Source organism: Emydura macquarii, unplaced genomic scaffold (assembly GCF_026122565.2).
Source record: "Emydura macquarii macquarii isolate MOO-44397 ecotype Brisbane River unplaced genomic scaffold, CSIRO-AGI_Emac_v2 contig_3296, whole genome shotgun sequence".
Taxonomy (NCBI): domain Eukaryota; kingdom Metazoa; phylum Chordata; order Testudines; family Chelidae; genus Emydura; species Emydura macquarii.
The window spans coordinates 176,895-204,251 of NW_027133433.1; the positions used below are offsets into that span (position 1 = coordinate 176,895).

Below are 27,357 nucleotides of genomic sequence, written 5' to 3' on the forward strand. Positions count from 1 at the left end.
ATGCTTGCTCTGTTCACAGCCCTCGCGGGGCTGCTGCTCCTGCTGCCTCTGCTGGGGAACCTGCTTTTCCCCTACTGGTGGCAGGACCTGACCACATGCATGGCCGTCGTGTACAAGGGATACAGGGCGCTGCGGCGGCTCCAGCGCCACCCTCCCCTCACCCTGCTGGATACCTTCTTGGAGAAGGCGCGGAGCCACCCCGAGAAAGCCCTGCTGCTTTTCGGGGAGCAGGTCTACACCTACCGCGACATAGACCGGCGCAGCAGCCAGGCGGCTCGGGTCCTGCGGGACGGCCTGGCGCTGCGGGAAGGGGACACGGTGGCCGTCTTCCTGCTGAACATCCCCGCCTACCTCTGGATCTGGATGGGGCTGGCGAAGATCGGCTGCGCCATGGCGTGTCTCAACAGCAACATACGCGCCAAGGCCCTGCTGCATTCGCTCAGCGCCTGCGGGGCCACGGTGCTGCTGACGACCCCGGGTGAGTCGGGGGGGGGGGGGGGGGGGGGGGCTGCTACATCCCAGGGCCACGCGCCCAAGGGAGTTGGGCCCCTGGTCCATTGCAGTGCAAAGATGTTCCTGGTCTGTGCCCTGCAGTAAAGGATCAGGGGGTGGCCCGCTCTGGGAGGGTCCCTGATACACCCCAGAGGCAGGGGCATGTGATCATCATCAGGTGAGAGGCAATTCACAACTTCGCCACCTTTGAGGGGGCTGGCCTCTCGTCTCAGCTTGGTGTAGAGGTTAGAGCGGGGGGGGGGACTGGGAGTTAGGACTCCTGGGATCTCTCCCTGGCTCTGGGAGGAGAGTAGGGTCTAGTGGTTAGAGCTGAGTGTGGGTGGGATCCTGGGTTCTCTCCCTGGCTCTGCGGGGGGAGTGGAGTCTAGTGGCTAGAACAAGGCAGGTTGGGAGTCAGGACTCCTGGGTTCTCTCCCTGGCTCTGGGAGGGGAGCGGTGCCTAGTGGTTAGAGCTGAGTGAGGCTGGGGGGCCATGACTCCTGGATTGTTTGCACCGGGGTCAATGACTGCCGGGTGAGGAGTGGGGCCCATCCTGCCCAGCTGGTTGCACACAGGGCTCTTGCCATGCCCCTGCCCGCAAAGCCCTGAGGGTTGGGGGAGCGGGAGGCACCCAGCTGTGGGTGTGCATGGATCACATCTGCGCGCCCGGCGTGGGCACCAGCAGCACTGAGAACCCACTGCAGCCAGTGCAAGCACTGTGAGAAACCTGGCATGGCTTTGGGTGAGCCACCGTCCCGATCCTGTCTGGGGCCCTTTGGAGGAACCCTCCTGTGCCTCTAACCCACTAGACCCCAGGTTAGAATCCAGGAGTTCTGGCTCCCAGCCCCCTCCTGTTCTAACCCGACAGACCCCACTCCTCTCCCAGAGCTGGGGATAGAACCCAGGAGTCCTGCCTCCCGAGTCCCCCGCCCCACCCCTCTAGAGTCAATGCCAGGTCCCCAATCCTTGCAGTCTCGCTCCATATGGTAATTTTCCCAGGGGTGTGACCATTCTTGACCCCTGGGTCCCCGAATCCCCTGTCCCGTGGCAGCCTGTGCTAGCATTTCTTTGCCAGTGACGGGGTTAAGCTGTGTGTTACTTTATAGCTAGGTTATAGTGCAGCCAGATTAAAGTCCAGTCTGAATCATGGCCCTGGCAATCAGGGTTAAGAGGACAAGAGACCTGCCCGTTTTACCTTTGGCCGTGACGCTTTTCATTGTGTATGCGTGTGTGGCTGTTTGCACTGCATGCAGCTGTGTGTGTGCACACATGGTGGGAGTGTGTGTGTGTCTTGCGTGCATGTGAGCTTGTCCTGGAGGGGATGCCTTTGTGTACAACTGTGTGTGTGCGCATGCATGGAGGTGTGCCTTTGTGTGTGCACGTGTGTGTGTGGGGGGAGGGGCTGTTTGCATGTGTGCTTGTCTAGCTGTGCATGTTGTGTGTGTTTTAATGCATATATGAGTTGGTGTGTGCCTGGCTGGGTGATATTTGGCCAGTCATCTCCCGTCTCTGTGTCTACAGATGACAAGCGCTCCATAAGAACCAGGGGTGGCTAGTTGGTGTTTGTTGGAGTATATTTATTTTGTGTGAGAATATAGGCGTGCATTTGTGTGAGCGTGTGTGTGTTCGAGTTTGTGTGTTCTTGTGTGTGCGGATGCATTGGTTTGTGTGTATTTGTTCATGTGTGATTTTTGTGGGACTCTGCATCTGTGCATGCGTGTGTGTCCGTCTCTGGGCATGTGTTTTTGTGCATGTGTGTGTAAACTTTGGGTTTGCGTGTCTGTGCATGTGTGTGTCTACATTGGTTTGTGTGTCTGTGTTTGTGTGTCAGTACATGTGTGTGTATACATTGGGTTTGTGTGTCTGTGTTTGTGTGTGTGTGTATACATTGTTTTGTGTGTCTGTGTGTGTGTGGGGGGCGGGGTGTGATATCTATCTCATGCTAAAGTCCCCGAGGGGTGTAATATCTCACTCCCAGTTAGTGGATGTGGGTTATGAGGACAGCCTGTCTCCTTCCACTCCCACCCCAGCCTTAGCATCTAACAGTGGCCATAAAACTCCACAGCTGTTAAGACTAATGCCAGGCTGTCAAGATTTCACTGACAGGGAGAAACTGAGACGCTCATTGACCTACCCAAGGCTACTCAGCCATTAAACCCAGCCTCTCCTGGCTCTGGTTCCTCATCCTAACTAGGCTCTGCAGCCTTGAACATTTGTAACCCTACTCTACGGCAGTGCGGTGCCCTCACGTGCGACGGCTGTTTCATGGATTCCAGCCAGAAGGGACGCTGCAAATTATACGCTTCTGTGTAACACACACCCCAGAACACAGGCCTACCACTCCCCGTAACTAATTCCTGTTTGAACTACAGCAGATCTTAAGATGTACGCCTTCTTTCCAGTCTGAACTTGTCTAGTTTCCTCTTTGCCCAAACATCTCCACTCTACACCGCGCTGGTAAGGCCACAGCGGGCGAATTGCGGCCAGTTCTGGGCACCGCATATCAGGGAAGAGGTGGACAAATTGGAGCAGGTCCAGAGGAGAGCAACAAAAACGATCAAAGCAGTGGGTCCCATCCTTTTCGGCTCGAGGGCCACCGATATAATTTTTAGAGCCCTGAAGGGCCGCCAGTCTCCCCCAGCAGGCCGCCCCCCACTGCAGCCGGACGGAAGGAGTTCTGCGAGGAGGCCGCCTCCTCGCTGGTCTCCCGTCCCGCTGGCTGCAGCAGGGAAACTGCACGCATCCTGTAGCCCCGAGCGCTCCACCTGGATCCCTAGGCAGCGGCTCCCTTCTGCAGCCAGTGGGAAGGGAGTGGCGGGCCACTTTGAAAACCGCCGCGGGCCACTTTTGGCCCCCGGGCCACAGGTTGGGAACCACTGGATTAAAGGTCTAGAACACATGACCTGTGAGGAAAGATTGAAAAAATGGGGTTTGTTTAGTCCGGAGAAGAGAAGACTGAAGGGGGACATGAGAACAGTTTTCAAGTACATAAAAAGTTGTGACAAGGAGGCGGGAGAACAATTGTTCTTGTTAACCTCTGAGGGTAGGACAAGGGGAAATCTAGTTAAGCCCAGAGTTTGCCTCCTCCCTCACTGGAAGCTTTTAAGAACAGGTTAGACCTGTCAGGGATAATTATTACTGAGTCCTGCCCTGAGTGCAGGGGACTGGACTAGAAGACCTTGTGAGGGCCCTTCCGGCCCTACATTTCTGTGATTCTGTGACTGCAGGAATTTGTTTTGCATTCCTCAAATTGTTTCTTAGGTGGGGGGGGAGGAGCTGAGTTGTTTATAAAACTAAAAGGAAAAGGAAACTTTGAGATGAAAAAGACGTTTCCAACCCACCAAATCGAAATGTTTTGTTTGGAAAAAGTTAAAACTTTAAGTTGAAGTTAAACTAAAGTTAAAAGTTAAGTTAAAAGCGTCTGGTTGGAAACAACTTTTTGTTTCCAAATTGTCTTTCATTTCAATTTTTTTTGGGGGGGAAAAGCCGAAAAGATCAAGACGAAACCTTTCATTCAGCATGAAACCATTTTTGCCTCTGTTTTCCATTCACCCGAAAGCTTGAAAATGTCTGGTTTTGGTCTGACCCAAAATTATTTCCTTTCCCCCTTTGGCTTTCCAAAATTGCCAACGAAGCGAAACATCAGTTATTCGCCCAGCTCTTGTTACGGTGTTGGGCTGAGACCTGTAAAACTCAGGCCAGTTCCTCGTTCTAGTTCAGATTCCGGAGAAGGGCAAAATTTCACAAAGGGCTTTGAGCCCCGAAGGCTGAAATCGACGGGAGTTAGTTTCTGAAATACCTTTGAGGAGCTGAGTGTTCACCTCCCAGCAAGGGTCGGATTTTTCTCAGGTAGTTCCCAGTTGTGAGACTCATGAGCAGATTTTCACACGAGACCCACAGCTGAAAATCTGGCCTTTTATATTTGAGGTCTAAATTACAGTTGCTATAGTAGCGGCTAGAAGGTCCACTCAAGATCAGGGTCCTGTTGGGTGGTGCGGCCTAGTGGACTGAACTCTGATCTGGGACTTAGGCTTTAGTCCCAGCTCTGCCACTGGCCTGCTGGTTGACCCTGGGCTTCCCTGCCCCGTGCCTCAGTTTCCCCATGTGTGAAATGGGGATAAAGGTATCTTTGTAAAGTGCTTTGAGACTGATTGATGGATTGATCTAGGTAGTATGTACTACTCTGCTGGGTGCTGCACAGATACATAATTAGAGGCAGGTCCTGTCTCAAAGAGCTCCCAGTCTAGGTAGACAAAGGGCAGAAGGGGAAAGAGCTGACCCATATCTGTCCAGTTTCATGCAGCGGGTCCACGGCAAAGCCAGGGAGAGAACCTGGGTGTCCTGGCTCCCCATGCAGTGCGCCGGTCAGAGATGGGAGCGGAGCGGTTTTGGAAATGTTTATCTTGAGCTTGCTGCGTGCCTCAGTTTCCCAGCTGCAAAACGGCAATGATGAGCCCCTTTCTCTCCCTCACTGGTGGGCTCCAGCTGCCTAGCTAAACAGATGCGCTCCCCACCCAGCAGGCTGGCGTTCTGCATACAGAGATCGAGAGGTGGCCACAATTCCCAAACCTGGGTGCCTAAAGTTAGCCCGAATTCCAGTAGGTTGCAAAGGCGGCACAAAAGGGGATTTGCTGTCAGACACCAGGGCTGCTCTAAATCCCTATTGAATACAGTGAAACTGCTGCTGGATGTCCAGCCTGATTTAACATCCCCTTGCCTTATGCTGGAGTGGGAGGGGGGTTGGCTTTTAAGCCCAGAAGGAGCCGTTCCATCTGCCCTGACCTCTTGCACAATCCAGGGCTGGAGACTTATCTAGATCAACCTCCAGCCAGCACTTTCCAAGAAACCCTTTTCAGGCTTTCCTAACCTTGGCGTAATATAATTAATCATACACCCAGGCGGGCTGTAAATCTGGTCTAGTGCTTTGTAAGCCTTTCTGGTCCCTTGTTTTGTAATATAATTAATCATACACCCAGGCGGCCGGCTGTAAGTCTGGTCCCGGCACCAGCCCTGAGGGTTCAAATCTCTGCATGATCTGTCGGTCTCCGACAGCTATCTCTGCCCAAAGTGAAGTCAGTGGAAGGCCTGTAATAGATCCTGAGTGAATTAGTGTCATATAAATACCCAGGGACGAGCTCTCTGAAAGGTTTCTCTGTGCGTTTGCAAGATCAGCAGGGAGGAATGACCCGGGAATCATCATCCTCAGGGTCAGATGAGAGGTGCAGCTGATAAGGATCAGGATAATGGGGCAACTATAAAGGAAGGATCATAAAGCAATAAGCAGACACCCCCTAGCCTATCCAAGAGGGGCTTAGAACAGAATCTTCCTGGTGTAGTTAGAATGGACCATAAAAGGCAGAGTGCCAGATTGAATGCTGGCTTTGAGCTGCCCTCTGGGAGTTAGGCACTTGCAATGGGGAAAGCAGCTCTTTCTTCCTCCAGTTATTGTTATTTCAGGCGCACCTGGAGCCTCCAGATGAGATCAAGGTTGCAAGGGACTATTGCAACCACCTAGTCTGGCCTGCTGTATAGCAGTGGTTCTCAACCAGGGGTACATGTGTCCCGGGGGGTACTCAGAGGTCTTTCAGGGGGTACATCAACTCATCTAGATCAGTGGTTCTCAACCTGGGGGTTGCAGCCCCACGTGGGGGTCACAAGACGGATTTAGGGGGTCGCAAGTGCAGAGCCAGCATTAGGGGATGGCAGGCAGGACAACTGCCCGGGGCTTCACGCCCCACGCCCCACAAAACTAAGTTAAATGCTTCAGCCCCGCTGCCAGGGGCTCAGGCTTCAGACCCAGCTCCCAGGTAAAAAACTGGCTCAAGAATCCCCCTGAATGTAAGTACAATATTGATATTCCAATCAATGTATTTTGTAATTCTATGGTAACAAGGAGAAAGGAAGCGATTTCTCGGCAATAGCGTGCTGTGACGCGTTTGTATTTTTATGTCTGATTTCGTAAGCAAGTAGTTTTTAAGCGAGGTGAAACTTGGGGCACACGAGACAAATCAGACTCCTGACAGGGGTACAGCCGTCCGGAAAGGCTGAGAACCACTGCTGTAAAGCACAGGCCAGAGATCGGCCCCGCTATAACCCCCAGAGCTGATCTTTCAGAACAACATCCCAGTGTGATTTTAAAATGGTCAGTGACGGAGAATCCACCAGGACCCGCGGGGAATTGTCCCAGTGCTTTATTACTTTCACTGTTAAAAATGGACCTTGTTTCTGGTCTGGATTGGTCTAGCTTCAACTTCCAGCCACTGGATCGTGGTAGACCTTTCTCTGCTAGGTTGAAGAGCCCATTGTTAAATGTTTGTTCCACATGTCGGCACTGATAGACTGTGATCAAGGCCCCCCTTAACCTTCTCTTTGCTAAGCTAAATAGATTGAGCTCTTTGAGTCTCTCACTCTAAGGCAGGTTTTCTAATCCTTTAATCGTTCTCATGGCTCTCCTCTGACCCCTCTGCAACTGATCCACACCCTTCTGGAGCGGTGGGCACAAGAACTGGACACAACAATTCTAGCACTGGTCAGTCCAGTCCCAAATATGGAGGTAAAATAACCTCTCTACTCGAGATCACATTAGCCGTTTAGGTCACTTCATCACACTGGGAGCTCATTGAGACACCCAAGGTAGATAGGCCTAGCAAGAGACAGCTTACACGCTATATAGACAAGAGGTGGGAGGGGAAACTGAGGCACAGAGTGGGACCGTTGTTGTGTTCACAGCAGACACACAGAGAAGTTAGAGAGAAGTATAAAATGATTGAGACAGCACCCCTGGTGTACGTGAGCTGCTGACCAGCCTTCGTTATGAATTGCAAAGTTTTGCTTGCACCTTTTGCCTGTGTGAGGTTTGCTACATAAATTTGCAGCCAGCTGTGTTTGCAGTTTCTGTGTCTGCTCCGAGGGGCGAGTTGGTGGGTGTTTCTCAGACTCACAATATGTTTCAGTGACAAACGGATCGCAAAAGCGCATAACTTCCTATACGAGGGTGATACACACGTGTGAACAGGTTCATCACGTTAAGCCTTTTGAAATGACACTTCGCCAGGCATTCTTTGTGCAAAACATATCAGAGTTATGTAACAGTGGGGAATATGTGGGTACGGGGGTAACATGGGAGAGAGTATGTTCCAGTGTGCATCTGTGTTTGTGGGTGGGTGCTGTGCATTCCCCTGCATTTGCGTGTGCATCTGGTTGTGAGTGCATTTGCGTTCTTATCTGTACGTGTGTGTGCGTGTCTGTGTCTCTCTGTATGTGATGCAGCTATCAGCGTTCCTTAATGGGGGAAAATGGCTTTCTCACCTCCCCTTCAGATCTCAAAGCCGCTATTGAGGATGTTCTGCCCAGCCTGCAACAGAAAGGGCTCCGAGTTTGCTACCTGAGTGCTGAGTCCCCCACCAGGGGCGTGGAGCCTCTCCAGGGCCAGATAGATGCCGCCTCAGCGGAGCCGGTGCCCATTGCTTTCCGAGCCAACGTGACCAGCAAATCCACTGCCCTCTACATTTTCACATCGGGCACCACAGGTGAGGAGGGCACGGGATGGGAGTGCTGAGCCTCAGTACCTGGTTAATAAGTAGACTTGGAAAGATGATGGTTATAAAGAGGAGGGTGATAAATTTGTTCTCCTTATCCACTGAAGACAGGATCAGAAGCAATGGGCTTAAACTGCAGCAAGGGAGATTTAGGTTAGATGATGGGGAAATCTTCCTAACTGTCAGGGTTGTCTAGATAATACTTAGTCCTGCCTTAGTGCAGGGGACTGGACTATTGAGGTCTCTTCCAGTTGTACCTTTCTATGATTTGATGTTTATTGGTAAATGTCGACAAGCGTCGATTTCATCACACAGGCGCAAACCGATGAAAAAAATACTTCCATTGATAAGAATCGAAATGTACAAATAGGCAAAGTACAAAAAATGCTGCTTGAAAACTTATTTGAGTTTGAGTTAAGGATATTTACGTTGTGCATGTTGACCCGTGATGCTGACAGTTTGTCTTGGAATGGTTATAAAACTTTAACTTTTTGAATCTCCGCATGTATTGCCAATGAATAATTGTGGCCCATTGTCTGAGCACCCCGAATTTCCCACAACTTTGAACATTTAAATTGATAAAAATCGAATTATGATACTTAAAACTCATAATTTTGCATAACTGTGAAAATTTAAATCAATAAAAAATTGAAAAAACATATTGATTGGTACTAGAGATGGTTGGGAAATGTGGAGAAAAAACAGTTCTGAAATTGGTGAAATGTGCTGTTTTGACATTTTTCAAATGAAAAGTTTCGTTATTTTCACTTTGAAATTTATGTTAGTGGTACATACACAAAGAAGTTAGATAAAAATAGAAAATCCTCTTGCTGGAAAGTTTGCAGCATCACACGACTTTATTTCTTGGAATGCAGCACGATAACACGCAAGAACCAAAACCAGAGCGAGACGGAAGAAGAGAGGCCCAGCTCACCCCATTTGGCTCTAGGATGACTTTTTGCAGACTGATTGCTCCAGATCCAAGTTGCACACTTCCCTACAGCACCCCCTAAATGGCAATCAGGAAACCTCTTAACACTTAAACGGATAGTTTGTGATTTTAATACAATTTTCAATACCCCACAGTAACGGCTTTTTGTTTTGATACATTCCTTACTTTGAACCAAAAAAGGTTTTAAAAAATGAAAAAAGGTCAAAATCAGAATGAAACCTTTTGTAATGGTCAAAATGGAATTTTGATTTGTTCTGAACCGATTATTTTTTTCCGGTTCCTTTTTTGTGTGTGTGGATTTTGCCCCGATTTGGGACAGGAATACTTTTCAAAATGCTGCAAAAACAATGAGAGTTCTGTAGCACTTTAAAGACTAACAAATTTATTTTCTGCAGCCATAAGCTTTCGTGGGCTGTAGCCCACTTCATCAGCTGTGAGGAATAGAAAACAAACAGGCATATATATACATATTCAAAATGCTGACAGTTTTCATGGGATGAGAAAAGTGTTTCCCATCATCCCTAAACAAGGCTCTTCTGTGTCTGTAAACTTTTGCATTCGAGGTAAGGGACCCAGAGATGGTACTCCCAAAGCTTTTAATAGGAAAGGTGCTGCCATCTTGGAAAATGGCTGCCATTTCCAGTTTCAAAATATTGATCAGCACTAGAGCTGGTTGGAAAATGGATTTTTTTTTGGATGAAAACAAAAATAAATTTTGTTTTCATCTAAATTTTTTATGATTTTTGGCAAAAATTCAAATTTTGATTGATGAAAATTCAAATACCAAAATATTTCAGCCAAAATACCAAATATTTTTATTCTGAAAAACCGCCATGGTGCCTCATGGGAGTTGTAGTTCAGGGCTTCTCTTAGACTGGGGAAGTGGTACACCATGGGAATGCCTGGCTGTGGTGCATCATGGGAGATGTAATTCAACCGGGGAGCCTGGCTCATAAAGGAAAAGGGGGTCGTGAGGTAACTGCACTACAAAACCCAGGAGGCATCGCTAAACACAATCCTTCTGTCCCACAAGGACTCCCGAAAGCTGCCATCATCACCCAGACGAAGCTGTACATGATGGCGAGCATGTTGTACATGTGTGGTGTCACTGCCGAGGACGTGATCTATACCCCGTTGCCACTGTACCATTCAGCTGCACTGCTTGTCGGACTCGGGGGGTGCTTGGAGGTTGGTATGTACATAGTGTCCTCATGGGTCAAAAGAAACAGAGGGTGCAGGAGTGCATCGCTGGGAGAGGTGGATGGCTGGAGAGGTGATTGGATGTGGAGATTAGATAGATAGACATGCAAAAAAGTGCATTTTCCCCTTGCCAGGTCATCTTTAAGCAAACATCATTATTGATTATTATTATTATTATTACCTAGATATGGATATAAACCGGCCAGGAACAAACTGGGGCTGGAAATTAGAAGACGGTTTCTAGCCATCACAGGGGTGGGATTCTGGGACAGCTGCCCAATAGGTGCTGTGGGGGCAAATAATTAGTTTTAAGAGAGAGCTGGACAAATCTGTGACCGTGATTGTGTGAGGGAGGTGCTTGTGATGGGGGGGAGGAGGGCAGGACTCAGCAACCCAAGAACTTGCTCCCAGTTTATGTCTTATGCTCCTGAAATGTCAGGCTTCATGACCTCAGCTGATCAGCGGCAGGGGTCAGGAAGGGCTGCCCTCCCCCCGCTTTCCCCTTGCCCCGTGAATTCTGGTTTTTTGTTGCTGTTGTTTTGTTTTTATCTCCTTCCTCTGAAGCACCAGGGATGGTTGTGGCTGGCGATGGGACAGAAGACAGGGTGGGCCAGGGCGCTGAGGGAGTACTGCGTATTCCCTCTCTCAGGTGCTTGGCTGGCTGCTTCTTGCTCCTGAGATCAGGGTCGCACTGATCACCATATGTTGGGTCGGAAAAGAGTTTCCCCCCCCCAGCTCCGATTGGCAGTGACCTTGGGGGTTCTCTCACTTCATCATTTCCTTGCCATGGCAGAGGCCTTGCCTAGGGTCTCTCCTATGCTCTGCCCGTGACACACACCACGTCTCCTGTGGGCTGGAATATCCTGGTATCGTTTCAGTTGTTGGGTTTAGCGTGCAGATGCTCGGTGGTGTTGGGGGCCCGTGATATACAGGAGCTCATATAGGGGATCAGATGGTCCCTTCTAGCCTGAAACTCTATGACCCTGTGCCCCAGCTGTGGCCCAGAACCCCCCGGGGCTAGGTCCCGCACAGGCACAGAACAAAGAGATGGTGCCTTCCTTTCCAATCTCAGTTATTGCTAATTCTGCGAGCTGGGCTCTAAAACTCTTCTCTGAGCATCAAGTTTAAACCACGTGGAATTTAGCTCAGGTGAAACCGGTTTATTCAGGTTATCGTCACCCCTTTGCCAAGTACTCCCTTGCACAATGGTGCCGTTGCACCAGCTGCCATTGTTGGGTTAGGGTAGACTGGAAAAGCTGGATTCAGTGGGGCTCCCCGGCACTCACACCTTCCCCTTTCCCCCCATCACCTCTCCTTCCCTCTCCTCTAGGAGCCACCTGCGTTTTGCGTCCCAAGTTCTCCGTCTCCCAGTTCTGGGATGACTGCCGGCGATACCACGTCTCCGTGATCCAGTATGTAGGGGAGGTGATGCGCTATCTTTGCAACGTGCCCAAGGTAACTCAACACCTTTTCTGGGGGGGGGATGCTAGAGTGTCCTGCGGGGGGCTGACCTGAAGCAACACGGGCTCAAACTCAGCCTGGATTGTCCTTCGGCGCTAATCCCAATGCGGGAGCTGGGGTGAAGCAGCATGGAGTCCCCTGTGTAGTGCTGTTGTAATTATTACTGTACTATGAATACAGGATACCGCCGTGACAATAGTTTAACCATAGAATCCTTGATTAAAGCCAGAAGGCTGAGCGGTAGTTACACAACTGCTCGAAACTTGCCTTAAATGCGTAGGCAACCATCAACCCCATCCAACAACATGCAGTTATAAGCATCGATTGGCTCCTTATAACAGAAATAGCCCCGGGGTGCTTAAACCCATGTCGGCTGGCGCCAGCTGGACAGACAGATGCCAGCAACGACTGTTTTAAGAGTTCACCCTTTTATGCTTTATCTACTGGAACCTGCGTGAAAAAAACCGAACGCCCAAAATCCGAAAAATTTCAGCCGAAAACTGAAATATTTTGATTCTGAAATGCTGCCATGGTGCCACATGGGAGTTGTAGTTCAGTTGCCTCGTGTTCCATTTTTCCTCTGCAGGTCGGACTTCAACAGCTATGAATCTGTTACAGTCTTAAACCGTAGCAGCTCCTGCTTTTAGTGCGTGAGGTCGCTGGTTCAATCCCTTGTGTGTCAGCCAAGAGTGTAGCTGTCACATGGGCATGGGGAGATTTCACCTATAAGGCCCTCTATGTTTCTACACAGCACCCTGGAGCTCAATTATCTGGCTCGCATTGGCCTCAGAATAGGGTTTATGTGGCCTGATTGCCCAAAGTCCAGGGTCTTGCAGGGGTGTTTCTGTGAGGATGATAAATCAATGAGGTGAATCAGGGGTGTTCTTTGTGTGATCTTGTTTATTCACCAAAGGAAAAAAAAGTGCCTAGTCCCATTTCCCTGGGCTCAGTGGGAACAAACAGCTTCCTGGCTGCAAAATCCCCACGTCTGCTCCTCCAGTGAGCTCTGTGCCCAAGAAGCCCCGTTTCTGCTTCATCCCAGAGTCACACTCGCACTCCTCCTCCTGGCTTCCTGCCCCCACAGCCCAGCCCCTGCATTTGCAACCAGGGACCTTGCCCCCCCATGTCCCCACATCCTAGTTCTGCCCTGCCACGTGGCCTGCTGCCTTGGGGGCTCGCCTCGCAGCTGTTATTGCCACATAAAAGGGCTGGATTGCTCCTTCTGTTGAACCTGAAAGCAAATGCTCGGCGCCCTCTCCCTCGCTGGCCCCTTCCAGCACTCCATGGGGGTTTATATGATGCGTGGGCCGCCTGGTGAGCCAGCGTGAGACCCAGGGCGAGACCTGGGCTCCTCTCTGCGCCTCTCCCGGTGACGCGGACCCCTGCCGTGCTTTCCTTGCAGAGGGAGAACGATCGCGAGCACAGTGTGCGGCTGGCCATGGGCAATGGCATGAGGGTGGAGGTGTGGAAGGAATTCCTCCAGCGCTTCGGGCCCATCCGCATCTGCGAGTTCTACGGGGCCACAGAGGGGAACGCTGGGTTCTTTAACTACACCGGGAAGATTGGAGCCGTGGGAAGGGCCAACTTCTTATTCAAGGTGATGAATGCTATTCTGCCTTTCTCTTGCTCAGATCAGCTCAGCCTCATCATTGGCCATAGACCACGGGCAATGATTTCTTAGGGTTCGTCTACATTGAGGCATGTAATCTGAACTAAAGTGGATTAGCTAAACCAGATTAAAGCAGTGTGTGGCCACTCTCATTCAGAATTAAAGTAGCCTTAATTTGGTTTATCTTTATTCGCTTTGGAAGTGAATTGAACTAAACTCAGAGTTCATCTACACAGGGACATATAGGAAAATTAATCTGGATTAACCAGAGGTGTGAATTTGACATGGATTAGTGAAACCACATTAAATTTCTGTGTGGCTGCTGTTATTCAAGATTAAAGTGACCTTAATTACGTTTAGTTTAGTTCACTTTGAAAGTGAATTAAACTAAATCAAATTAAAGGCAGTTTAATTTTGAATGAGGGTGTTCACACAGGTTTAACTGATACATTTAATTTAACAATACCAGTGACCCCCCCTTCCCCCAAAATCAGTTATTTTCACAGCTCTAATACAGAGAGCAAGTCAATAAGAAGCAGAGCTGAGACTGCAATCTGGATCGCCCCATTTTGAATCCCCTGCGCTAACCATTAGGCAACACTATCTGTGTGTCCCTTGGCTGGGTACCTGGGCAATGTTCCATGCTTCCTGTTCTATCAGTGTCTGTATCCTGTGTGTAGCATCTCTCAGCTGCGAGTCACGCCCCTTCTAAAGCCTGTGAAGTGGAAGAGAAAGGAGTGGTGCTTTGGCCGTGACTGTGTTTGAGGGGATGGGTATATTTTGGGGGTGACCTTTGTTTGCCGGGAGCGGGCAACATGTGGAAAGGGGAAGGGAACCGTATTAAGGAGGCGGGTTTGCCAGGCATGGCAGTGAGTTGTGGAAGGAGTCCAGGGCTCTGATAATGAAGGATCATTATTGATTTTATTGTGGCCATTTCCCCGACACCCCTCACCATGGTGTCTGGGCACCTGGCTGGTTTCTTCTCCAGCTGTCCCAGTCTGAGCACACAGGGGAAGGTGAGACGACACAAGTGAGATGACGAAGGTCTCTCTAGCCATTGCGTCTCTCTCACTATAGTTCTGTATTGCCCCTGTCATTGCACTGTCCAGGCATTAAGTCTGGGTTCAGAAAGAGTGTTTTCCTCTGTATTTTTCGGGTCCAAGGGGCTGGGTCCTGGAGCTCGGGCCTGGCCCAGTTCTAACCTCATTTACATTGGTGTCAATCCAGCGTAGCTCCATAAGGATCTCAATTTCAACCCTTAGAATCAGAAGTCACTTGGGAAAACCTTGACCTAAACCAGTTTGTGCTCCTGGGGTGCATTGTGTTCACACAGGAAGCCTCGAATACCCAGGCAACTTTTAAGCAGCACTACAAGCCAGTTAACGTTTAACCAGTTTTAGTTCAAACAGGAATTTCTAGTTCAAACAGAAACTAGTTCAGGGAATCCGTATGAACGGTGTTATGCTGGTGGTCAAACTAGAGTATCAAAGTGGTCTCTTCTGGCCTTGGAATCTATGAATCCGTGAACCAGGGCAGTCCAATTAGTGGACACAGACAACCTGAAATAGCTCCTATCCCACAGAGTGGCAGCAGCCTTGCAAAATCTCCCAGAACACACTGTTTCCGGGAGCCGAGCTGGAAATGTGAGATGCAGAACTGAGGTGAAATTTTTCAATTGAAATTTTTTTCCAGCAGAAAACATAGATTCGGTGACACAGGAACCTTTGACTAATTCACATCAGTTTCCCTGGATCGTTTGTGTCAGAAGGGAAAAGAAACCCTAAAAAAAAAAAAAAAAAAATCGAAATTGGCTGACGATGATTTTTTAAATTAAATGTTGCACGTTTTTGCTTTGAAATGACCTTCCCTTTTGAAATTTCTTTTAATTAAAAAAAAAAAGCTTGAAATCGAAAGGAAACATTTTGTCTCAAACATTTTGGCGAAAACAATTTTTTTTTTCAACTTCTCGTTTCACCGGACGTTTTGAAAGTCTCATTTTTCAGTTCAACCTGAAGCTATTTCCCAACCCCATTTTTTCAGCATTGCCCGTGACTTGAAAACCACCCTCATTTCCCCAGCCACATGCAGAGAGCATGGCAGCTGAAATGGGTTAGGATAATGCCAGTGGATGACCGGGTAAAGTTTAAATCCATTCAGTGGCCAGAGTGGGCACCTGAATCCTTGGGGCTGAATTCAATGGCTCTCATTCACCTCTTTAGCCTTGCCTTTATCTGGTTACGTGGCCAAAAGCAGGAAGTCCGGGAAGCAACCGACAGAGAATCACTAAGTTGCTTGAAACTCCAGTTGCCAAGGTAACTGGAGCATCCAGCAGTTTAGTTTCTCGGCCCAGTCGCTTCCCAAACTTCCTGGTGACCGGAAGCAGAAAGTGGCTCACCAGGCCCACCCGAGTCAATCACAGGCCCTGCTAAAAAATCAGTTCTGGCTGCGCCCCTGTCAACAACACTGAGGCGAAACCGGTTCCAGTGTACAGTTCCTCCAGGAGATGAGGCTGTGTTGATTTCTCCCTCACAGGCTGTGAAAAGTTTTAGTTCAAACCGGAATTTCTAGTTCAAACAGGAACTAGGTGCGGGAAGCCCTTTGAAATGTGCTATGCCGGAGGGGAAAGTATTGGTGCCTCAAAAATAGTTCGGTTAGGTTAGGCCGCGGGAGGGTTGTGGCTTGAATTCTCGGCTTGGCAGTGAAGGGATTTAAGGACCCCAAATCTGTTTAGCTTATCGGAAAGAAAACTGAGGGGTGAAGACGTATCTTTATGGAAAGAAAACACTGGACTGTTGAACCTAGTGGGAAAAGGCAAGACTGGAAGCCTTTTGGAAGATGTTTTAGCCAAACGTGAGTTATTTTGTTCAGGACAGGGCCAATCAGGAGAAATTCCCTGGCCTTTGTTATACAGGCGGTCAGACGATGGCTACACTTGAAACACTGCTGCTGTAGCGCTTCAGTGTAGACACAACCTGCGCCAACGGAAGGGTTCTCCTTTCGGCGTCGTTAATCCACCTCCCTGAGAGTCAGTGGCTAGGTGGACGGGATGACAGCCAATGTAAGTAACCGCAGCGTCTACACGGACACTGCATCACCCTAGCTTCACCAACGTAAGCCCTACGCCTCTCGGAGAGGTGGAGTTATGATGTTGGTGTAGCAGGGCACGTCCATCAGCAGGAGCAAGGCTGTGGTGTGGACACTGACATCATTAGGTTGACGTTAAGATGCCTGATAACTGCCTAGGGTAGACCAGGCCTCACACTAGAGTCCTAGTGTCGGCAATAATATTTGTAGTGGCAAGTCAAAGACAGGAAGGCATTGAGGTTGCCCACTGCTTTCCACGACTCACGCAGTCTTCGTCCCACTGAGTTCGAAATGCTCTGTTCTCCACATCAACTTTCCTCAATTGCGGCCGTTGGGGTTCCTTGCCCCCTCGCACGTGGATTATCACTATGCCACGTTTTAACGGGCCGGGCTTACAGTCCACGGAGCCCACGCCACCAAAAAAACGCCACGCGCAGGTACGCTCACCGCAGAAATTCAAAAGCGGCGAGTCTGTCGCCGTAGATACGCAGCCGCCAACGGGAGCACAGCACAGAGGGGGCCTGGTGGGGCTGAAAATCATTCGAGGGCCCAATGGAATCGCAGGTCATTTGAGTGCACGCTGGCTAATCTTAGTGGAAATTTAACCACCTCCGCATAGAGTGTTTGCGTAAAGGCCGGCACATCCCCCTAGCAGATATTAGTCCCACCATTTCCTCTGGTGGATTTATTTAGAGCAGGGTTTTTCAAAGTGAGCTAGGCACTGAATAATAAGAAGCCTGCCCTGAAAGATGGCAGATCCCGATAACGGGCGCGTGAGGGAGGCCGGCATCGTTTTCCCAGCTGATTTCTGTCTTTGTCACCCATTGCTCTCCAGATGCTCGCGCCCTTCGAGCTGATCCGGTACGACGTGGAGCAGGATGAACCTGTGCGAGACAAGCGAGGGTGCTGCATCCGAGTCCCCACCGGTAAGAATAAAAGGCTGGCCATCAGAAGGCACTGATGGGGGAGCAGGCCCCTTGGCGAGGAAGCATGGTGCAGTGGTTAGAGTCTTAGACTGGCGCTTGAGAGACCTGAATTCAATTCCCAGCTCTGCCGCCGACTTCCCGTGTGGCCTCGGTCAAGTCGCCTAGGCCCAGATTCATTGATTATAAGGGAGGCTCAGTGCCTAAATACCTTTGCCTTAGTTGCACTGTTGTGAAATGCGGTTAATAGCCCTGCCCTACCTCACAAGGGGAATTGTGAGGGTCAGAGCATTAAAAGACCATGAAACACTCCAATACTCACAGCAGCCATGTATGTACCATAACTAGGTAGTGGAATAGTTTATAGCAGGGATGAATGAAAGCCTTGGAGCTGGAGAATCTGCTAAACTCCTGCACTGATTTTTTTTTGGAAAGGGGCTTGCAAAATTAGTTCAACATCCCCAGCCATTACCCCTGTTGTGTGAACCCGCTTCATGCACAATGAGTAGAAAACGTTTTCACAGATTTTGTTGCATGTGCGGGTTTAATAAAATGTGACGTCAAATAGCTAATTCAGTTGAAGTTTCATTTAAGATAATCAAATGCTTAATACAGCAGTATACAGAATACAAAAAGGAAACCATTGTCGGTGTTGTTAATTGTCAGTGTAGGCTGCGTGCGTGCGTCCCTATGTGGGTGCTGTCCCAGCGCTGTGCCGGTAACTGAGACGGCACTCATGATCAAATGAATCGACACAACCACGGATTAGCTGAGCAATGAAGGCACCCGGGCCAGGTTTTATTGCACTTGAGGTACAATGAGAAGCGACCTACAGAGCATCTATGGGTCTGCTTCCCATATGAGTGCGGCGTTACAATGGACACGGCCCAACGGTGGGGCTTTCCATTATCCCCTAGACCGGAAAAAGTAATTCCCTCTGACACCCTCTTTTATACACTGTTACAGTCAATTTCATCCTTCCCCCTTTGATGTAGATAGTTGCTACCCTCTTGACGTAATCTAATACCACCCTTTACCATACATTGGATAATTTGGGCAAAGCAACTCTATTTATCACCTTCTTAGACATTTCGATCCATCGATGTGTCATTTCAGGGAGTCCGTTATCTCTTTGGTGTCAGGGTGTCTTGGTACCTTCTGCACCTGCTGTGTATCTTTAGTGATGTTTTGATATTAGTAATATTTTGGAAATATGTATGCTTGCCGTATCAGCGTTTTCTCCATGCCAGTGTCAGTCAGGTCGTAAGTTCACAGGCTGGCTTCTGTTAACTTGGCTTTTTCCACTTAGGCCTTATGCCTTAGACTTTTCTCCTAGGCCTTGCAGGCCATAAACTCTCACTTCTTACTACAGAAACATACATGTCGATCTGAGATTGGAGAAATTTGGCATCTTGTTTCACTACACTTCGCTTCTAATGTCTCAAAAGTCATGCCTGATATACTGGTTTTGGACAAGGAAAATCCTTCAAAATCTTTCTTTCCCATGCTTTGATCTTCTTTGGAAAATGATCAATTTACCTAATCAATAGGCTAATGACAGCTCTAACTATTGTACTGAGATCATCTGTAGCCATAATTAGCTCTTAATGACTCAGACATCAGTCAATACATTACTAAATGCTATTACATTGATTGATTATAAAAATAGCCAGACACGGTTAGATCAATGGTCCATCTAGCCCAGTATCCTGTCTTCTGTGGAGGAGTGAAACCACTCCCCAGTTATCAGTTCAGTTGGACACACACACACACACACACACATGCCACATGGCGTGCACACAGGAGCCATGCTTGGGGAAGAAATAAACAAAAGGTTTATTTGATAAAAAAAATCCCAGACTCGGAGATGAAACAGCAAGGGGACACTATCACACACACATGATACAGAAAATAACCATCCAGATGCAACTTCAGGCTATACGCTTCTATATTAGCTACATTCTCTTTTCTAACAGAAGTTCCCAGTATACCCCCATCATCATCAAGAGGATCCAGCGTTTCATGGACAGTTTCCCGCTTAGGCCTCCCCGCAGTTTTTCCCTTCTTTGTCTCTTGGCATGATGACTCACATTTATTCAGAGTAGGTGAAACTCCCTCCTTTCTTAGGCCTGGCCTCCACTAAAAAGTTAGGCGGACCCAGCTACAGCAATCAGGGGTGTGAAAAATCCACCCCCAAGTGACGTAGTTAAGCCAGCCTAGCTCCCTGTGAAGACAATGGAAGAATTCTTCCGTCGACCTAGCTGTTGCTTCTCGCGGAGGTGAATTCCCTACACAGATGGGAGCATCGGTGTAGGTAGTGTCTGCATGAAGCACAATAGCTGCTGTCGCATGTCAAGTGTAGACAAGCTCTTAGTTTTCCAAGACGGGGGTTTTCTTTCAGTGTCTTTCCATTATCTTTCATAGGCTGCTGGGAGGTGTATTTGAAATTGTAGTGCAAGTCCTAGGCAAGGTGTTGTATACTCATTGATTCCTTGCCGCAGTCTGTATCCATATCTCATAATGACCCTCAAGTTCAGAACATTACAAGCTTTCATAAAAGCCCTTTACTCGATATGCTTTTGGAGTGCGATAAAGTTGTATGCAATCAGTTGACTCAGTTGCTTACTCTTTGGGATTCAGACCCCCCGGATCTCCTCTTGGATCATCCTTCTTTTCCCCTCCAAAATGGAATCCTCCTCCTCTGAAAACTGGCTGAGATGGGCTGCGCTACGTATGGGGATATCCACCGGGCTTTTTATTCTCCCTTCCAGGCGAGGCGGGGCTGCTGGTGGGGAAGATCACGAAGACCAACCCGTTCAGCGGCTACGCGGGTGACCGCCAGAAGTCAGAGAAGAAGGTCCTGAGGGACGTGATGAAGAAGGGGGACCTCTACTTCAACAGCGGAGACCTCCTCATGATAGACCACGAGGGCTTCATGTATTTCCAGGACCGGGTGGGAGACACTTTCCGGTAAGTTCTGCTGCACGCCATTACCCTCCTTTGACCGGCCACTGTCCCCTCCAGGGTGGGATGAACTGGGGAGCCTGATGCAAGGAGAATCCTACAGGGGAATGGGGCTCTAGTTTGTGATCTGCTGTACACCCAAATATAACAATAACTAGTTCTCAAATAGCAACTGACCCCAGAGATAGGTGGAGAAACTGAGGCGCAGAGAGAGGACGTGACTGGCTCAAGGTCACCCAGCAGAACTCGGACCAACCCCCAGATCTTCTAACTCCCAGTAGGGTGCTCCATCTGCTAGGCAGTGCTCCCTCCCCTCTGCTACAAAGAGATGGTCCAGGAGCCAAAGAATTTACTGTCTGGCTGGGCTTTCAAGATTGCCCTTGTGTGCCTAACTCCCATAGGCAAGTGCAAGCTGGTGGGTAGATGTGTCAGCAGTAGAAGACAAAATAAAGCTCTGGGGAAAAACTTGTCAAAAGGAGTAAAGTGACCGAGGAGCCTAAGGATGTCTACACAGCAAAAAAACAAACAAACCCCAAACTCCGTGACATCAAATCTTAGTGTCCACGTCAACTGGTTTGGGTTTCCAGGGCTCATATTTACAGGTTAAAAACAGCAGTGTAGATATTCGGGCTCAGGCTGGATGCCGGGCTCCGAGACCATCCCCTTTCACCCTTCTCCAGCTGACCGCAAATATCTACGCTACTGTTTTTAGCCTCACAAAACCGAGTCAGTTGACCTGGGTTCTGAGACTCGCTGCTGTGGGGTTTTTTGTGCTGTGTGGATGCCCCCTAAGCGTCATTTAGAAAAACGATTTAGGGTTATCTGCTCTGAATGCTTCATTGGTATAGCTATGCCGGCAGAGCCCTCTGCTGGAGACACAGCATGTGCCGACAGACGGCATTAAACCATAGCTGGGCTTGGCAGAATTCGATTATTTTTTTATAATCTCAACGGATGATAGCACTGTTCATTCTTAAGACTTTTTTTTAGATATTTAATTATTTAAATTTTCACAGCTGCACAAAATTATGCAGGGCTGGAGGGTCAGACAATTATTTAATCCCAGTAGATGTTGAGATTCAAAAAGTTTAAAGGCATTAAAACACAAATGATCAACATCACGTCTCAAAATATACAAAGTAAATATCCTTAAATCAGCAAATATGACCTGTTTTTACTGTTCATTCGCTAGTCCGTTTCAAAACCTCCCTGGATTTTGATTCTGATAAGCAGCATTTTCTTACTTTGCCTAGCTGTAAATTTAGATTATAATCAATGGAAATGTTTTTTGTTGGCTTGTGTGTGTGTATTTTTTCATTGGTTTGTGTACCAACATTTACCTTCCAAGCCTAGCTATAGAGGAGGCTAGCCCAGATGGTCATAATGGTCCCAGTAATCACAATGGTCCCTTCTGGCCTTGATATCTATGAATCCATGTGGATGGATGGATGGTTGTCTCCAAATCAATCCCTCTACTCTCTCTCTTTAGCTGGAAAGGGGAGAATGTTGCCACGACAGAGGTGGAGACAACACTGGTGGCGGTGCCGTTCATTCAAGAAGTCAATGTGTATGGGGTGCCGGTCCCAGGTGCGTTCCCAACAACAGGACATCTCATGTCACCTTGCCACTGTGGCTCATCTCAGGCGCATCCGTCATGAGACGGCTTTTAAAAGCCATTGTGTAGCGTGTCAATATCAGGGTCTGAGTCTTCCTTTGGGGAAGATGGAGCCTTTGATTGAAGAAACCCGTGCAAAACTATGGAGGGACTGTTCTGTCCAGTGGAAAAATCACCGTGTTATTCAGGAGGTCACACTCGATGCTCAGTGGTCTGAAAAATCTACAGATCCTTCCGTGAACAGGCTATGCCCGGTCCTCAGCATATGGTCATTAGAGCTGGGCAAATAATGGATATCTTGGTTCACTGGCAATTCTGAAAAAATACAATTAAAAAAAAATGGTTTCTGGTCGAACCAAAGGATTCAAGGTTTGGGAAACCAGCCGTATGGCGAGAAACTAAAACAGCTCCGTCTGTTGAGTTCATCCAAGAGAAGAGGTGACGTGAGCAGAGCCTACAACTGCCTACACGGGGAAGAGGTTTCTGAGAGCAGATGGCTTTTTCACCTAGTACAGAAAGGCTCAGCCGATGGCTGGAAGCTAGACACACTCAGGCTAGCAGCAAAGTGCAAATGTTTCAGAGTGAGGGGAATTTACTATCAGAACAGCTGGTCGAGGGACATGGTAGATTCTCCATCACTTGAAGTCTGGGAGTCTCTTTCTAAGGGAGCTTCTGTAGCTTGAACAGAAGTTATGGATGTCCTGCAGGGATGCTGGGTAAAATTCTCTGGCCTGTGGTTCTCAGGCAATCACACTAGATGATCATAAAGTTTGTTCTGAACTTAAAGATCTATTACTCGGCCTTGTATAGGCTAGGATTTCCAGGTGTTATGTTAGCACCTCATAGGATACGTCTTCACTGCCCAGCTAATCTGGCCTGCCACCCCGGTTTAATTCAAACCTCTCTCTAGTTCACACAGGAAAATCTCTGGCCTGGGTCCGGAGGTGCTTTGAGTCTGTGCTCACTCACCCAGCTGCAGAGTTGGGTTAGAACCCAAGCTCTGCTTTAACTCGGGCTGGAACCTGCCCACTTTACAACGAGGCCAAATCACTCAAATGCTGCTAAGTCCTCCAATGCCCTTCCCACAATTCCCCCCGAAGGACGGACGAGTTCTCCTGCATTGACATGATTGACTGGGGAAGTTTGAGTGCAAAGAACCTTGAGATGTGCCTTCACACACACACACACACACACACACACACACACACACACACACACACACACACAGAGGGGTGGGTAGGAAGGGATGCTCACACCTGGCCTAGGCCTGCCTGGTTGCTCAGACCCAGTTAACTGTGCAGTGTAGACAGAGCCAAAGTTAACCTGTGCCAGCTGATGCCTGCTTCACATAATACCTTAAAACACTTAGTGTAGACAAAGCCCGACACATTGTGCGTGCGTTTCAGGACACGAAGGGAAGACTGGGATGGCAGCGATTCGATTGAAAGAGGAGATGGTCTTTGATGGTGAAAAACTCTACGCACACGCCAAGGATTTCTTGCCAAACTACGCCATTCCTCGCTTTGTCCGCCTGCAGGTAAGACACCCTTTTGGCTAGTCCTTTAAGCCCCAGGGGGATAGAAGACCCCATACCAGGGACACTGTGTTGGCCAGTGGCTTGATGACACTTTGGTCCGTTACGAAATATACTCAAGAGACCATATAACCAATGTCAGCCAGGTTTATTGCTATAAGCCAATAATTCTATAGCACAAGGAAAAGGTTCGGTGTGAGACCAGTCTCTGGGAAACCATCTCATGCAGCATTGTTAGAATATAAACATAAGAACGGCCATACTGGGTCAGACCAATGGCCCATCTAGCCCAATATCCTGTCTTCTGACAGTGGCCAGTGCCAGGTGTTTTCTGAGGGAATGAACAGAACATGGCAATTTATCAAGTGATCCATCCCCTCTTACATTCACCTTACACAGAAATTGTGGTCCCAAGTTACACCCCTAAAGCTGTTTTTTTATACCCTACCTGTTTACAATTAAAAGGTGCTGTGGGCATTCTCTGAAACTAGATTTAACCAATCAGATTTCTACCTTGTTCCTCTGGTACCATGGTGGACCCCCTAGCTCTTTGGCCTGGACATCTGCATTCCAGGTACCAAGCGGCATGAAGGCACCTCCTATATTTGTACCAGGGTAGAACAATCATGTGTCTTGTCCTCTTCCTTCGGGACATTCCAGTACAGACCTGTGAGAGTAACTTCCTTTCTATTGCTTTGTCCTGGTCTTAACAGCTTCCCTATTAGCGTAAACTAAACCAAAACCAAACTAAAACTAAACTAAACTAAACTAGCTAAACTAAACTAAACTAAACCAGCTAAACTAAACTAAACTAAACCAAAACTAAACCAAAAACTATTAACGTAAACCAAAAACTTTCTATTGCTATGTCCTGGTCTTAACAGCTTCCCTATTAACGTAAGCCAAAAACGTCCTTCGGTAAATGCAAGGGGTTGTGGGATACATAGCATAAGTCAGCAGGTTTCTATAAAGAGCATAGGCCAAATTAGGCTATATAACTACTATTATATTTGTTCATATTACTATTTATGCTTCATGCATGCTAATATATACATGGTGTGAATAATATATATACACTTCCTGGGCCTTTGTTCATTCCAGTTGTTGACCAACACATGCTGGCTAGCGTGGCTAAAATCAGAGAAGGACAAGAGGAAGTAATCCCAGAGAATTAGTTGTTGGAGAAAAGACTGTTTATACTTTAATCCAGCCCTGGGTGGAGGCCGTAGACTCTTGGTTTCTGGAGAGTGAAACTGATACAGCCCGGCAAATGAGCATACCTGAAAATCTTACACCAACCCCAGACATCTGTGGAGTGAAAAGATTGAACAGGGAAACTGAGGCAGGGTGCCCACAGAGCGACCTCGGGCCACAAGGAGTCACTTTGGAGGAGGCCACCCTTTGATAGTAGCTCTCTGTCCCATCTAAGTAATGCCAACCCCAAACATTCAGAAATCGAGTCAGGCCTCCCCTAAATCATAGAAATGTAGGGCTGGAACGGACCTTAAGGAACCATCCTTTCTGTTGAAGCACAACCAAGCGTACATAGACCGTCCCTGACAGGCATTTGTCCAACCTGTTCTTAAAAGGCTCCAAGGACAGGGACTCCACAACCTCCCTAGGTAACCTGTTCCAGCGCTTAACTTGCCTGATAGTTAGAAAGTTTTTCATAATATCCAACCTAAATCTGCCTGGCTGAAACTAAGCCAGTTCCTTCTTGTCCTATCTTCAGTGGACATGGAGAACAATTGATCACCATCCTCCTTTATAAAAACCTTTGACATATTTAAAGCCTTCTCTAGGCTAAACGTGAACAATACATTTTGTGTAGAGTTGTGGGAATAATGGTATTATTTTGTTTCTCTGGAAAGTCCAAATTTCAAGGACAAAATTTTGAAGTCAATTTTTTTGAAGTTTTCAGTGAATCAAAAAGCCAACGAACGTATTTAATCTCGAACAAAATGTTTTGCTCAACTTGAAATGAAAGGTTTTGTTTAGATTGTGAGCATTTATGTATTTTTAGAACATGTCAAAATGATACATATTGACTTTTTGAGAGTTTTTGTTTTGTTTTTTTCTTCTACACTAACTGTTTCGCTAAACTGATGTGAATACGCAACGTCATTTGGTGGTGCTGAATCTGCATTTTTCACCTGAAAAATTCTACCTAGTTCCAAATTAAAGGTCTTTTTCTTTACCTTCTTGTTTTTTGGCCCGTTAAGGTCACATTGAGATCACATTTTCAAGTCTTTCTCTACACCCATGAGAGCTTGAAGCTATTTTTTTTTAAATAAAAGCTGAGATTCTCACCTAATCACGCGACTTCAGGAGCTGGGGCTTTATAGGAAACACCAACTATTGCAATACCAGGTCCTACTTTTATCTGAGGCTTAGTCTACGCTACAAAGTTTTGCTGGCATAGCTTTGTTGGCTAGGACCATGAAAAAAACACACACACCCCAGCCAATGTAGTTATTCCAGCACAACCCTTGGGGTAGATACAACTAGACTGACAGAAGAATTCAAGCTAATGGCATTCAGGGAAGTGGTTTAGTTCTGCTGGCAGAACTTCTTCTGTTGCATCTCCGTTAGGGAGTTCTGCTGGCATAGCTTGACCAGCCAATGCTCTGTAATGTAGACAAGCCCGGAGTAATAAAATTCCCCTCCTCCATGGGGCATGACTAGGGAAAAAGCTAAAACTATGAAGTCGAAAGCACCAGCCTCTGCCTCTTTGACTCCATGAGCAGGCAGCTGCAGTAGACTCCTATCCTTGTATGTGTCATGGCCACTAGAGCGAGCCGCCACCTGCAATAACTTTGTCTCTTTGTTACACAGGACGCTCTGGAGATCACGGGGACGTTCAAGCAGTGCAAAAGGCAGTTGGTGAAGGAGGGGTTCAATCCAGCTCTCGTCAAGGACCCTCTGTTCTTCCTGGATGAATCGAAGAAGTGTTTTTTGCCCATGAGCCCTCAGATCTACAGCTCCATCATGGACATGAAACTGAAGATCTGAGTGGCTTGCTGCTGCCTTATGTAACTAATACATTAACCGTCCTAGCAATGAAGCCAGGACAGCTGCCGTATGGATCCGTCCCTGGAGGGGTAATTGCCTCCAGTTCTATTCAAATCTGCTGCTAATCTCATGATTTGTAACAATGGCTCTATGCATCATTCTGCTCTTTGTGAATCTTGCAGTAAATATAATTGGGGGACGGGGTTTTTTTCCCCTCTAAATGTGAATTTCACCTTGAAACCACTCACCCCTAGTGTACACAAGGTCTATGGGATTTTTTACTCCCCGGGGGACAATATTTCCCGAAGGAAATAAACTCACTCTGGATTGGAGACTGAAAACAGATCATTTTTAAATCATTTTCGGTCAGTAAAGACTGGATGCTATTTTCCAAAAAAATTGAATCATTTCCATTAGGGGAGTGTAAGACCCTCCATCTTGGCGGAGACAGCGGGAGTTGAACAGGGAACCATCACAGTTAAAAAACCATGATTCTCTACAGGTTGAGCTAAAAAAGAAAGGCTCTTTGTTGGGGGCTGTGATGGACTCATCTTCTCTGAGGAGAACGGCAGAGTGCGGAGATTCATAACACGCACCCAGCAGTTGGTTACCCAAACCCGGCTCACCGTTCCATTGCAAAGGCTGAGTGGAATTTTACACTGAAAGCAGAGACAGCGCCGTGAAGCGAAGAATAAAAGCTATGAAGTAGATTTAGGATAGCCAGGTGAAATATAAGTATTCATGTTGTGACATAGGGCCTGCAGGTCTCGGGCCGGTAAGATACACAAGGCCTTACGCCTGAAACAGGCTAGCAGGACGAGTTGACTAAAAGATAGCCCTGGACCGGTGGCAATTTTCTGTGCCTCAATAGGCTGGAAAACATGCAGCAATGGGTTAGCTAATAAAACAAGATGCCCGATAGTAACATTTCGGGGGCTTCTCTAATAACGTCAAGTTGCTATGGGAACGCAGT

The 27,357-nt window shown here is 47.9% G+C and overlaps 1 protein-coding gene across 1 annotated transcript; it reads left to right on the forward strand.

Moving 5' to 3' along the window:
- Positions 1 to 27,357, forward strand: SLC27A5 (solute carrier family 27 member 5). Its single transcript, XM_067532749.1, has 10 exons — positions 1 to 478; positions 7,812 to 8,021; positions 10,016 to 10,174; positions 11,513 to 11,637; positions 13,046 to 13,240; positions 17,172 to 17,262; positions 20,031 to 20,229; positions 21,713 to 21,810; positions 23,245 to 23,375; positions 26,208 to 27,357. The coding sequence occupies exons 1-10, from the start codon at positions 1 to 3 to the stop codon at positions 26,382 to 26,384; spliced, it is 1,863 nt and encodes a 620-aa protein (XP_067388850.1). The 3' UTR covers positions 26,385 to 27,357.